This window comes from Entelurus aequoreus, linkage group LG01 (genome assembly GCF_033978785.1).
Source record: "Entelurus aequoreus isolate RoL-2023_Sb linkage group LG01, RoL_Eaeq_v1.1, whole genome shotgun sequence".
NCBI classification, from domain to species: Eukaryota; Metazoa; Chordata; class Actinopteri; order Syngnathiformes; family Syngnathidae; genus Entelurus; species Entelurus aequoreus.
In genome coordinates, this window is record NC_084731.1 from 95,674,485 (window position 1) to 95,687,485 (window position 13,001).

The window sequence follows — 13,001 nt, forward strand, 5'->3', positions numbered from 1 at the left end:
CGTGATGCCATTGTTCATGTGTCTTTACAGCGCCGACCAGGCGTTGGACAGGTTCGCCATGAGGCGCTTCTATGAGGACAAAGCACTTCCTGTCGGTCAGCCATCGCAGAGAAGGTCAGTTGTTACCAGTTTTCCCTCTAATTTTTCATGTGTGTGAGCAAACGCAAAAACTCCCTGAGCATTCAGTGGAGCCCATGTGAGCAACATCAGACGTGCACACTGTGGCTACACCAGCAGCACACCTGTCCCAAACCTGACTAAATAACAAGTTCAATCTCCATCCATCCATTTTCTACCGCTTGTCCCTTTCGGGGTCGCTGGAGCCTATCTCAGCAAGTCCCCACTTCATCGCAGGGCCAACACAGATAGACAGACAACATTCTCTTATTATTATAATCAAATGACAGCAGTCCTTTCCATGTTTAATATAAGTGTTTAGGCCCACTTACAATGACAATAACAAAAAATATTGTTTTTCATGAACTGTGTACTTGTATTGTTTGTCTGGGTGGAGGTCCTGCTTTGGAAATAGTTTGTACCCCTTTCAGACATTGCATTTAGTTCCCATTAAAACATTCACCTGTTGCACAATGAGATGTAAGCAGGGGATCATGTGTACATTCCTGCAACTTCCTGTTTGTAAAAAATATATTTTTATTAGTATTTATTTAATATACTAACAGCATTTCATGATTAATATTTATAAATTAAGATTCCTAATAAATGACACTAGAATAAGCACACATTTGATGGGTAAATCATAGTGTAACGACCTGGAATGACACTTTTTGTGTGGTGTTCAAACCATAACAAAATATATGCATTTTTTATTTATTTTACCTTTAGGGGTCCCGGGGACCATAAAGGGTCTCAGTCATTAAAATTTTAAAAATAAGTCAGATTATTATTTTTTTTTAAATTATTTAACGCTTACAGTAAATCTCTATATCAACTTCAAGTTGATATAAAGTAATACAAATTTAAAAAAAATGTTTTATGGCTTTTCTGTCAAAAGCAACTTAGTTTTTTTATTGTAAAACTGAAATATGCAGTATTTAGTAATTAGAGCCCTAAAAGATCAATAATGCAGGACACCATTGATTTTAATTATTTCATATTTTTGAGTAATCACAGTGAAAATATAAATAAAAAATCACTAAATATATTTGGGATCCAAAAGGTGCCCCACTCATAAAGTGATACATTTTTATTAGTTTTTTCTTTTACTTTCAACACTTAAGTTACGAGATCAACTTCAGATATATCTGTCCATTTTATGCTGGAACTATTATTTTGTTTGTTTTATGCGCTTTTGTCAAAGAAAACGTTGATGTTTTTATATGGCAGCTACACAAAATATGCAATATTTACCACATAAAACATTTTAAAGTGAAATATTTGAAGTAATAATTCATTATAACATGGATTTTTTGTCTTTTTTTTTTTTTTGAGCAATGGCAAAAAAAGAAAAATGAAGAAAGACAAAAGAAAAAAAAAAACAGCCTGCATGGCAGCTTTTGTGTCAACTTTGCAACTTTTTCTCGTTAGATTTCACCTCATTCCACTTTTTTTTTAATGTTCTTTTTTATTTTTACAATAGTATTTCCAGAATGTGTGGCGGGCCGGTAAACAATTAGCTGCGGGACACAAGTGGCCCCCGGGCCGCACTTTTGACACCCCTGCTGTAAACACATCACTGGCTAAGTGCCATATGTGCATGTGTTGGCGCAAGTGAGAAAGAGCGAGCGGCTGCTGTTGATATAACAAAGTTGCTTTTGGTCTGGTTTGTACTGCAGAAAATGACCACTTTTGCTAGATATAATTTTTTTTACTAATGTTTTGGTGATGTGTTTATGGCCGACAATAAAGGGTTTTGCTCAGTAAAGTGATGGATGGAATTCATGTCCTCAAAGCGTCACGTTACAATATTTGAACAATGATGACGAAAACTGTTTTCTCTGTCGTGTCCGTGTGTCGAAAATTGTTATGCGCTTATTTTTTTATTTGATTTTGTGCGTGGCATAGATTTGCCATGCGCAGAGGACGCTTGAGCAGTGCGCAATTGCACACGCGCGCACCTTAGAGGAAACGTTGGTTGTTACCTCACTTGGTTTTTGCAATGTTTTTTGGGTTTTTTTTGCACAGGAAATGCTTTTTTTCTGCCCTGCAATTAAGTCCGAATTGGGATAATTGTGTGAAAACATCATGGCATCCATCTACCGTTTATTTGAGAGATTCCACTCGTCCCAAGGGAGCTCGCTGCGTGTTTTCCACGGTCTGGCATGATGTCATCACAGCCATTAAAGTTTTTTCTGAGCACATTGAGGAATCTGAGGAATTTTCCAAGAGATGCAAGAGAGGAGAATAAGAGGGGGACAGGGGATGAACATAAAACAGTGCACTTATTGGCGGCTCCTCGACTGTGCTGCTGTTTTCCGTTTTGATAAAAGGATCTACGCCCCCCAGAGTGGCCTGGTAATGCCTGGAATGTGCGACATTAAGAGTAGGATGTGCTCGTTTGCAACTGTGCGCTTGTACTAGATTTAAAATAAAAGTGTATTGCATTATAAAGTGAGCAACGTTTAAATGCCAAAATAAAAGGAAACAAAATCAACATGTAAAGGGTATGATGTGAATGAATGCCTTTCAAGCCTTTCAACTAGACTGTCTGTCTGTCTGACAGTCTAGTTGAAAGGCTTGATACCACCTCCAGAGTACGTTTGAAGCGGTAGAAGCAAATCTCACCTCAGCCCTAGATGAGCTACTCCTCTACTACGAGCAAAACCATCTACACGCAAACCCTGCGAAGAACCAAGTCTGCTCGTTCCATCTCAGGAACCGGGATGCGAACCGACCTCTTAACATCAAATGGTCTGGAACACCTCTTGAGAACTGTACCAACCCTGTCTACCTTGGCGTAACCCTGGACCGCACCCTCTCCTTCAAGGAACACATCAAAAACACCAAACTGAAAGTCAGCTCCCGAAACAACATCTTACCGAAGAAAGAAGAAGAACAATGGCATCCGCTCAGACATCAAAGTCAATGGACAGGCACTGGACACTGTGTCAAGCTTCAAGTACCTTGGTGCAATCGTGTCCGATGCCAGAAGTGCTCAAACAACTGCTGCCCTGGCAAAACTCAAGCCCATATGGAAAGACACAAACATCAGTCTGGCATCAAAGGTGAGATTACAGCGCTCACTTGTAATGTTGATCTTCCTTTACGCCTGTGAAACATGGACCCTTACAGCAGAGCTGCAGAAGAGAATTCAGAACATGGAGATGAGATGCTACAGAAGATTCATGGGTATCTCCTACACCCAACATGTCACAAACGAAGAAGTCCGGCAAAAGATCAGCCAAGCCATCGGCCCACATGATGACCTGCTCACCACGGTCATAAAGCGGAAACTGAGGTGGTACGGACACATCACCAGATCCTCAGGCCTTGCAAAAACCATCCTGCAAGGCACCAGTACAAGGTGGCAGGAAACGAGGGAGACAAAAGAAAAGATGGGAAGATAACATCGGAGAATTGGCTCACCTGAAACTCACTGAGGCAATGAGAACTGCTGAGGACAGAGAGGGATGGAGAGAGCTGGTCAACAGATCGTCTGTGGTGCCCCAACGACCCTCCGGGGTTATGGGATAGGTTAGGTTAGGTTAGGTTAGGTCAGGGGTCGGCAACCCGCGGCTCCGGAGCCGCATGCGGCTCTTTGACCACTCTGATGCGGCTCAGCTGCATTCTTGACGACCCCCCCGATAATCCCAGGAGATTTATGGATCTCAGTGCCTCTCCTAGATAACTCCCAGGGAAAATATAATCCTATTTTCACTCTAATTACTAAATTAAGGGCGTGCCCTATAATTGTCCTCTATGGCATTTACAAACAGCGTGCCAGCCCGGCCACATGTTGTATGTAACTTTTACTTGCGCACTTAGGAGACAGCAAAGCATACTTAGTCATCAGCCACAGAGCTTACACTGACGGTAGCCGTAGCGTATAAAACAACTTTAACACTGTTACGTTACAAATATGCGCCACACTGTGAACCCACACCAAAAAAGAATGAAAAACACATTTCTGGAGATCCCACCGTAACACAACATAACACAACACAACCAATAACCAGAATCCCATGCAGCCCTAACTCTTCCGGTCTAGATTATACACCCCCGCTACCACCAAACCCCCCCACACATCAACCCCCCCCCCCCCTCCGTGCATCGGTTGAGCGGAAGAGTTAGTGCTGCGTGGGATTCTGGGTATTTGTTGTGTTGTGTTTATGTTGTGTTACAGTGCAGATGTTCTCCAGAAATGTGTTTGTCATTCTTTTTTGGTGTGGGTTCAAAGTGTGGCGCATATTTGTAACGTAACAGTGTTAAAGTTGTTTTTGTACGGCTACCGTCAGTGTAAACTGTGTGGCTGCTGAACTAGTACGCCTTGCTATCACTTACGTGAGCAAGCTGAAGCAGCATTCTACATGTGGTCGAGCAGGTACACTGTTAGGGCAGGCTGTAGAGGGCGCCAAAAGCAGTGCCATCACGCTCTGATGTTCTGGAGTCTCCCGGAAATAGTGAGAGAGTTGGCAAGTATGACGCTATCAAGCGCCATTCATTCAAAACTCGCGGGCCGCACTAACATCACATTTTCATGTTATAGTGCGTGCCGGTGCGTGTGTCAGAGACCCCTGGTTAACATAGCAAAAAGCAATTTAAGCTTTGTATGCGGTGTTTTTCATTTTAAAATTTTTTTTTTTTTTTGTGGCTCCCATTATTTTCTTTAATTTGTGAAACTTGCCAAAATGGCTCTTTGAGTGGTAAAGGTTGCCGACCCCTGGGTTAGGTGAATGAATGATCAGTAATAGATATGCATAAGGCAGGGATATTCAACTAAATTATTTCGGGGGCCAGATTTACAGAAATCTAAGGACCGTGGGGCTCGACTTCTCCCTTAACTATTAGTCTTAAAGGCCTACTGAAATGAATTTTTTAAATTTAAACGGGGATAGTAGATCTATTCTATGTGTCATACTTGATCATTTCGCGATATTGCCATATTTTTGCTGAAAGGATTTAGTATAGAACAACGACGATAAAGATTGCAACTTTTGGTATCTGATAAAAAAAAGGCTTGCCCCTACCGGAAGTAGCGTGACGTAGTCAGTTGAACATATACGCAAAGTTCCCTATTGTTTACAATGATGGCCGCATGAAGTGAGAGAGATTCGGACCGAGAAAGCGACAATTTCCCCATTAATTTGAGCGAGGATGAAAGATTTGTGGATGAGTAAAGTGCAAGTGAAGGACTAGTGGGGAGTTGAAGCTATTCAGATAGGGAAGATGCTGTGAGAGCCGGGGGTGACCTGATATTCAGCTGGGAATGACTACAACAGTAAATAAACACAAGACATATATATACTCTATTAGCCACAACACAACCAGGCTTATATTTAATATGCCACAAATTAATCCTGCATAAAAACACCTGCGTGTTTGTTATGCTAGCTCCTAGCTCCTCTGCTAGCTCCTAGCTCCATAGAACACGCCAATACAATTCAAACACCTGATCAACACACACAATCACTCAGCCCAAAAGACCGTTTACCTAACCCAAGGTTCATAAAGCTTATATATTTTTAAAAAGTTACGTACGTGACGCGCACATACGGTCAAGTTATCGAATGTTTAGCAGCCAAGGCTGCATACTCACGGTACCTGATATTCAGCTGGGAATGACTACAACAGTAAATAAACACAAGACATATATATACTCTATTAGCCACAACACAACCAGGCTTATATTTAATATGCCACAAATTAATCCTGCATAATAACACCTGCGTGTTTGTTATGCTAGCTCCTAGCTCCTCTGCTAGCTCCTAGCTCCATAGAACACGCCAATACAATTCAAACACCTGATCAACACACACAATCACTCAGCCCAAAAGACCGTTCACCTAACCCAAGGTTCATAAAGCTTATATATTTTTAAAAAGTTACGTACGTGACGCGCACGTAGGTACGGTACGTGTTATGCTAGCTCCTCTGCTAGCTCCTAGCTCCATAGAACACGCCAATACAATTCAAACACATGATCAACACACACAATCACTCAGCCCAAAAGACCGTTCACCTAACCCAAGGTTCATAAAGCTTATATATTTTAAAAAAGTTACGTACATACGCAAAAAAAAGCCAAAGCTGCATACTCACAGTAGCACGTCTGCGTCTTTGTCATCCAAATCAAAGTAATCCTGGTAAGAGTCTGTGTTGTCCCAGTTTTCTACAGGCGTCTGTGTATCCAAGTCAAATGTCCTCCTGGTTAGAGTCTCTGTTATCCGAGTTCTTCCATCTTGACTGCATCTTTCGGGAATGTAAACAAAGAAGCGCCGGCTGTGTACTGTTGTGGCTGACTACGTTCGAAAAATACGTCCATTTCGCACCGACAACTTTCTTCTTTGCTTGCTCAGCTTCCTTCTTCATAATGCAATGAACATGATTGAAACAGATTCACGAACACAGATGTCCAGAATACTGTGGAATTATGAAATGAAAACAGAGCTTTTTCGTATTGGCTTCAATGTGGAAGGCATACCCGTGTTCGCCGGGCTACGTCACGCGCATACGTCATCCTCAGAGGCGTTTCGAACCGGAAGTTTAGCGGCAAATTTAAAATGTCACTTTATAAGTTAACCCGGCCGTATTGGCATGTGTTATAATGTTAAGATTTCATCATTGATATATAAACTATCAGACTGCGTGGTCGGTAGTAGTGGGTTTCAGTAGGCCTTTAATGTGTGAATGCTCCAAAGCATTCACACATATGCTTTTCTACACCAAAATCCATCTATTTATTCAACTTATTATTATTATTGTGCCATGACACAGTGGTTGAAAAACACTGATCTAAAGTGTACACGCTTTAGTATAGCCTGTAGAGGCCCGATGAGCGGGAATGAGATTGCTAGCTCTATAAAAGAATCACAATCTTTAAACATTTTTAAAAAGCGTTTTAAGCTAAATTTATCGCAACGTTATGCTTAGTACTTTAAACACGCCCGTTATGGTTGAGGAATTCACATTAGTTGCATAGTGTTGGTCTTGACCTCTGTATGCATGATGAGATTATCACAGATCTTCAAGATGCAACCTTTTAATCAAATTAGAATAATAGGATATTGAGTCTGGTTTGGTGGATTTAAAGATTCCTTTTTTTTTATTTATAAATGAAATTGTAAATGGGTATTTGGTGGGTAGATTTTGAAATATCGTGATGTATATTTTAACTCTGGGTCCCTGTCATGATCCGTGGTCCGGATCATGTTTTTGTTATGTTCTGTTATTTTAACTCCACTAGTTCCTGTTTTTTGTGCACTCTTGTTTGTTTTGGTTGCCATGGATGGTTGCGTATGATTTTCACCTGCCGCTGGTGTTCGGGACGCTCACCTGGCTCTAATCAAGAGACACTATTTAAGCCTGCCTTTGCCAGTCAGTCGGCCTGGCGTCATTGTTCGGTTCATGTCCGATTCCAAGTTTATGCCAAGTGTTCGCTTCATGCCTTGTACACGTAAGTTTTTGTTTGTTCCTGCCACAGCTAGTAAGTTTTCCTTGTTATAGTTCATGCTAAGTGTTAGTTTAGCTCCAAGTGCGATCAGAGCGTTGTGCCTTCGCCTTGTTTTCCGTTTTTTTGTGGTACTTTGAGTTTTGAGAAGATTAATAAATATGTTCCTACCTGCAAGCCTTGTCCAGAATAGTTTGTTTGCATCCCGGGAGAACAAACCTCGCCCGTCCATACAATGTGTGCTTCTAGGGATGAACTTTTTGCAGAACGGACTCTGATATTAACAAAAGAAACAACAATGAAATAAAAAACTATGTTTGTCTGTAAATAAATAAATAAAAAAGAGAGATTCCTATTACCCGTTATAATCTTATAATCGGTTCTCTTTGCGCTGCAGGTACGTGCAATACTTCAATGGACTTTTATCCGGCCAGATCAAAATCAACAACAAGCCTCTGTTCTTGCATCACGTCATCATGCACGGCATCCCCAACTTCGAGTCCAAAGGAGGCGAGTGTACCCCCGGCAAGTATTTGGTCACAGAAACCCGTGTCGGCACGTTTAACAGTCCACTCCCTTTTTGTATCCTCGCAGGTTGCCGACCCTTTCTGAAAATCTACCAAGCGATGCAGCCAGTGTATACATCGGGGATATAGTACGGAATTATCCCCTTCTCTCTTATTGTCTTTAAATCCTTTTGTTTTAACGACATAATGCTGCTGTTGTTGTTGTTACGCAGCAACGTGCAGGGAGATGGCGGCACGAGCATCTGCATTACCATAGAACCCGGCTTACTGCTGAAGGGCGACATCCTGGTAAGAGTTGCCAACATGCTTTCAAATCATGTTTTATATGTCACATTTGATCTTACATCCTTCTCACGCGCCGGCTACAGCTCAAGTGTTACCACAAGCGCTACAGAAACCCCAACAGGGATGTTGTGTTCAGGGTGCAGTTCCACACGTGCGCCATCCACGACCTCGGAGTGGTGTTCGGAAAGAGCGAGCTGGACGAGACATTTAAAGGTAGCATGAATAGATTTAAGATACTGTAGCGTTTTTGGAAGTTTGAATGTCGCACAAGAAGCTCAACGTTGTTAGCTCTGTCTCTCGACTAATTGTTATGTTTAGGTTCCGAGCAAAAATGTAGATTGTGAGCCTCCCCATCGCTAGTTGGCGTAGAGCAGTGGTTCTTAACCTTGTTGGAGGTACCGAACCCCACCAGTTTCATATGCGCATTCACCGAACCCTTCTTTAGTGAAAACATTTTTTTTTTTTTTTTTTCAAATTCAAGACAAAGTTGTATAATAATAATAATAATAATATATTTTATTTGTAAAAAGCACTTTACATTGAGTAAACAACCTCAAAGTGCTACAGTGTATTAAAATGTTTTTTAAAAAATTTAAAAAAAAAAAAAGATAATAAAAACATAATAAAAAGATAATAAAAACATAATAAAAAGATAATAAAAAATAAATAAAAATAACAACTAGAACAGCCAAATAGCTAAAACTAGTATGCATATATCTAAAAAAAAAAAGAGGCTTTTTTAAAAAGAATGGTTTTTAAGCCTTTTTTAAAAGCATCCACAGTCTGTGGTGCCCTCAGGTGGTCAGGGAGAGCGTTCCACAGACTGGGAGCGGCGTTCGTAGCTTTGTCCTCGGAGGTTGGAGGAGGTTTGCCTGTCCGGAGCGGAGGTGTGGTGTGGAGGATTTGGGGGTGAGTAGTTCTTTGAGGTAGAGGGGGGGGGGGGCATTTCCATGGAGGCACTGGTGGGTTAGTAGGGAGACTTTGAATTCAATTCTATTTGTTTTTGGTAACACTTTAGTATGGGGAACATATTCTAAGTAACAAAGACTTAATTTAGAGGTTTTTAGACACTAGGGGAACATATTCTAAGTAACAAAGACTTAATTTAGAGTTATTTGGTTAGGGTTAGGGTTATAATAAGGCCATGCAGAATAAGGCATTAATAAGTACTTAATAATGACTAGTTAAGAGCCAATATGTTACTAATTTACATGTTAATAAGCAACTAATTAATGGTGAATATGTTCCCCATACTAAAGTGTTACCATGTTTTATTACTGGTGCACAAAATGAACCGTGCATGAACATCACCTTGTTCAAAGAACAAAACCAACACAGTGCATAAACTCACAATGAATTACACACCTGCAAATTACTTCTGCTGTTGCCGTATCCGTAATACGCCGATAGGGAAAAGTTTGTATTTACACGATGAGTCGGGTGTGTCTCGACCTCCGCCGAACCCCTGAGCCCGACTCACCGAACCCCTAGGGTTCGATCGAACCCAGGTTAAGAACCACTGGCGTAGAGAATTCCACAGTGAACCCTGTAAGATTATAGCTCGAGATCGACACTTTCCAACCATGGGAGCGAAGAGAGTGAGTGTGACGGAGAGTGATGAAAATGCAGTGGCGGGGCCGTGCGTTTCCCACCTAGGCCTTCAGTCATGTCCGACTTCAACGATTACCTCTCAAAATACCATAACTGATGTCAACCACATGACCATTGCTGCCTGGAGAAACACTATACAGGAACACATTTACGCCCTACTGGGCATTGAAACACATCCAACAGTGTACAAAACGGGGTTATTTTCTGCCGCATTTAAACAATCTATTAAAACATATCTTATGTGGTACTGTCAAAATTTAAATTGCAAAAAATATACTAAGTGTGAAAAAAGAAAATATTTGAATTCACAATTTGTAGGAATCTATTGGACGCCGTATAAGCCAGTGGTACTCCTCGTAGTCGGCTGATTCGAGTAGAAATGGCAACCACCTAGTTGCTCCCTGGAGTTTTTTCAAAAATGTATGAGAATGGAAAAAGATGAGGAAACAAATATATTTTTTGTTTGAATATTGTTTCTGTAGGAGGACAAACATGACACAAACCTTCCTAATTGTTAGAAATCCCACTGTTTACTTTAAACATGCTTCACTGATGAGAGTATTTGCCGCGCGCCATTTTGTCCTACTAATTTCGGAAGTCCTTGAACGCACCGCAGTTTGTTTGCATGTACAACTTTCCTTGATGCTGCCACAGTAAGACGTGTTTTATGCCACTCCTTCTTTGTCTCTATTTGTCCACCAAACTGTTTATGCCGTGCGAGAACGCGCAAAGGTGAGCTTTGTTGATGTTATTGACTTGTGTGGAGTGCTAATCAGGCATACTTGGTCACTGCATCAATGCAAGTTAATCAATGCTAACATGCTATTTATGCTAGCTGTATGTACATAATGTATCATTATGCCTCGTTTGTAGGTATATTTGAGGTCATTTTATTTGTAGTTTCCTTCAACTTGAACACACAAGTAGTCACATCCGCTGAAAAGTCTCCGTTTTAGTAATGTTTTCCAATGTTGTAGGAATGTGTAGAATAAATATTACATTTCTGTCAACGAAGATTTGCGTCAGCCTGCTACACATAGTAATTCTGATAGTAGGCTAATATAGCTAATATAGACACTTACATCATGTGTTGTCTTCATTATAACACACAAGCCTTTACATTTTTTGCGGCTCCAGACCGATTTTTTTGTTGTATTTTTGGTCCAATATGGCTCTTTCAACATTTTGGGTTGCCGACCCCTGACCTATATGAACAAGTCCAACTTCTCCTGTTTGGTCTCCTTCACAAGTCACTCTACAAACTTCAGCTTCTCCAGAATTCTGCTTCCCGGATAATCACCAGAACCCCTTAACTTTCAAAGTTAAAGTTAAAGTACCACTGATAGTCACACCCACACTAGGTGTGGTGAAATTACCCTCTGCATTTGACCCATCCCCTTGTTCCACCCCCTGGGAGGTGAGGGGAGTAGTGAGCAGCAGCGGTGGCCGCACTCAAGGATCATTTCGATGATTTAAGCCCCAATTCCAACCCTTGATGCTAAATGCCAAGCAGGGAGGTAATGGGTCCCATTTTTATAGTCTTTGGTATGACTCGGCCGGGGTTTGAACTCACGACCTACCGATCTCAGGGCGGACACTCTAACCACAAGACCACTGAGCATGACTAAGATCCTCGTCATCCGTCCGTCTCACTGTCCCCTTCTATAAACTGTCCACCATGGGGCCCCGAGGCTTCATCCGTTTAGCCCCTCATCTTTGGAACTCACTACCACCAGACCTTCTTTAGGTTAAGATTCAAAACACACCAATTCCCGACTACTAATTCACTGTAAATGTTATCTAGCTTTGTTGGTTTTTATCCAATTGATTTTATTGTTTTGTTTTTGTACGCTATCCTTTAGTGCCTGGAAAGGCGCCCTATAAGTAAAATGTATTATTATTACCGTAGTTTTCGGAGTATAAGTCGCTTCGGAGTATAAGTCGCACCGGCCGAAAATGCATAATAAAGAAGGAAAAAAACATATATAAGTCGCACTGGAGTATAATTAGCTTTTTTGGGGGAAATTTATTTGATAAAACCCAACACCAAGAATAGACATTTGAAAGGCATTTTAAAATAAATAAAGAATAGTGAACAACAGGCTGAGTAAGTGTACGTTATATGACTCATAATTAACCAACTGAGAACGTGCCTGGTATGTTAACGTAACATATTATGGTAAGAGTCATTCAAATAACTATAACATATAGAACATGCTATACGTTTACCAAACAATCTGTCACTCCTAATCGCTAAATCCCATGAAATCTTATACGTCTAGTCTCTTACGTGAACGAGCTGAATAATATTATTTGATATTTTACGGTAATGTGTTAATCATTTCACACATAAGTCGCTCCTGAGTATAAGTCGCACCCCCGGCCAAACTATGAAAAAAAACTGCGACTTATAGTCCGAAAAATAAGGTACCTTTATTTTTTTCCACAGTAAGTCAATTAAAAACAGATTCTCCTTTGCAATGTTGACTTAGCAGAGATCCAGCATTTACATGTTAGAGATGTTGTCGTGTGATGATAATCTATTATCGTCTCTTATTTACTAAAAAAAAAAAAATACAGCTATAGATTGCTATCAACATCAATTAAAGTGGGGTTAAACGGGTTGGAACATGAATTAATGTTTAAGATGGACTAACACTTTTCAAGCATAAAATGAGGATGCAGAATGCAACTGCAATGTGTGGACCCAGAAATAGTTCATTTCTACATTTAATCATTAATTATTATAGGTCTTTGTGGTATAAAATGAGTAAAACATAATTATAGTATTTGTTTTCCAGTTTTGGTTGAAATCATGTGTTTTTTCAGGTTATTTCTACAAGTAAGTTTATATTTTGATCAGCAAAAATCCTAAAATCACAACTTGAAATAAATCCGCTTTAAAACGCCGCAGGTTTCGCCGAAACTTTCTGAAAATTCAGGGGTTATAGGCCGTAATAATCTCAAGAAATCCAACATGCACTGAATTTAACTAGCTGATAATGTTAGCT

The 13,001-nt window shown here is 40.5% G+C and overlaps 1 protein-coding gene across 5 annotated transcripts in view; it reads left to right on the top strand.

Annotated features, from left to right (window-relative positions):
• tns1a (tensin 1a) overlaps nucleotides 1-13,001 on the top strand; it is a 223,821-nt gene that overhangs the window by 156,023 nt on the left and 54,797 nt on the right. For 4 of the 5 annotated variants that reach the window (XM_062062313.1, XM_062062330.1, XM_062062340.1 and 1 more), the window contains 5 exons: nucleotides 31-114; nucleotides 7,965-8,092; nucleotides 8,162-8,222; nucleotides 8,307-8,382; nucleotides 8,463-8,592. In XM_062062313.1, the coding sequence (XP_061918297.1) occupies nucleotides 31-114; nucleotides 7,965-8,092; nucleotides 8,162-8,222; nucleotides 8,307-8,382; nucleotides 8,463-8,592 (479 nt within the window). The remainder of the gene's footprint in view (nucleotides 1-30; nucleotides 115-7,964; nucleotides 8,093-8,161; nucleotides 8,223-8,306; nucleotides 8,383-8,462; nucleotides 8,593-13,001) is intronic. The other variant, XM_062062321.1, reaches the window with a different exon arrangement.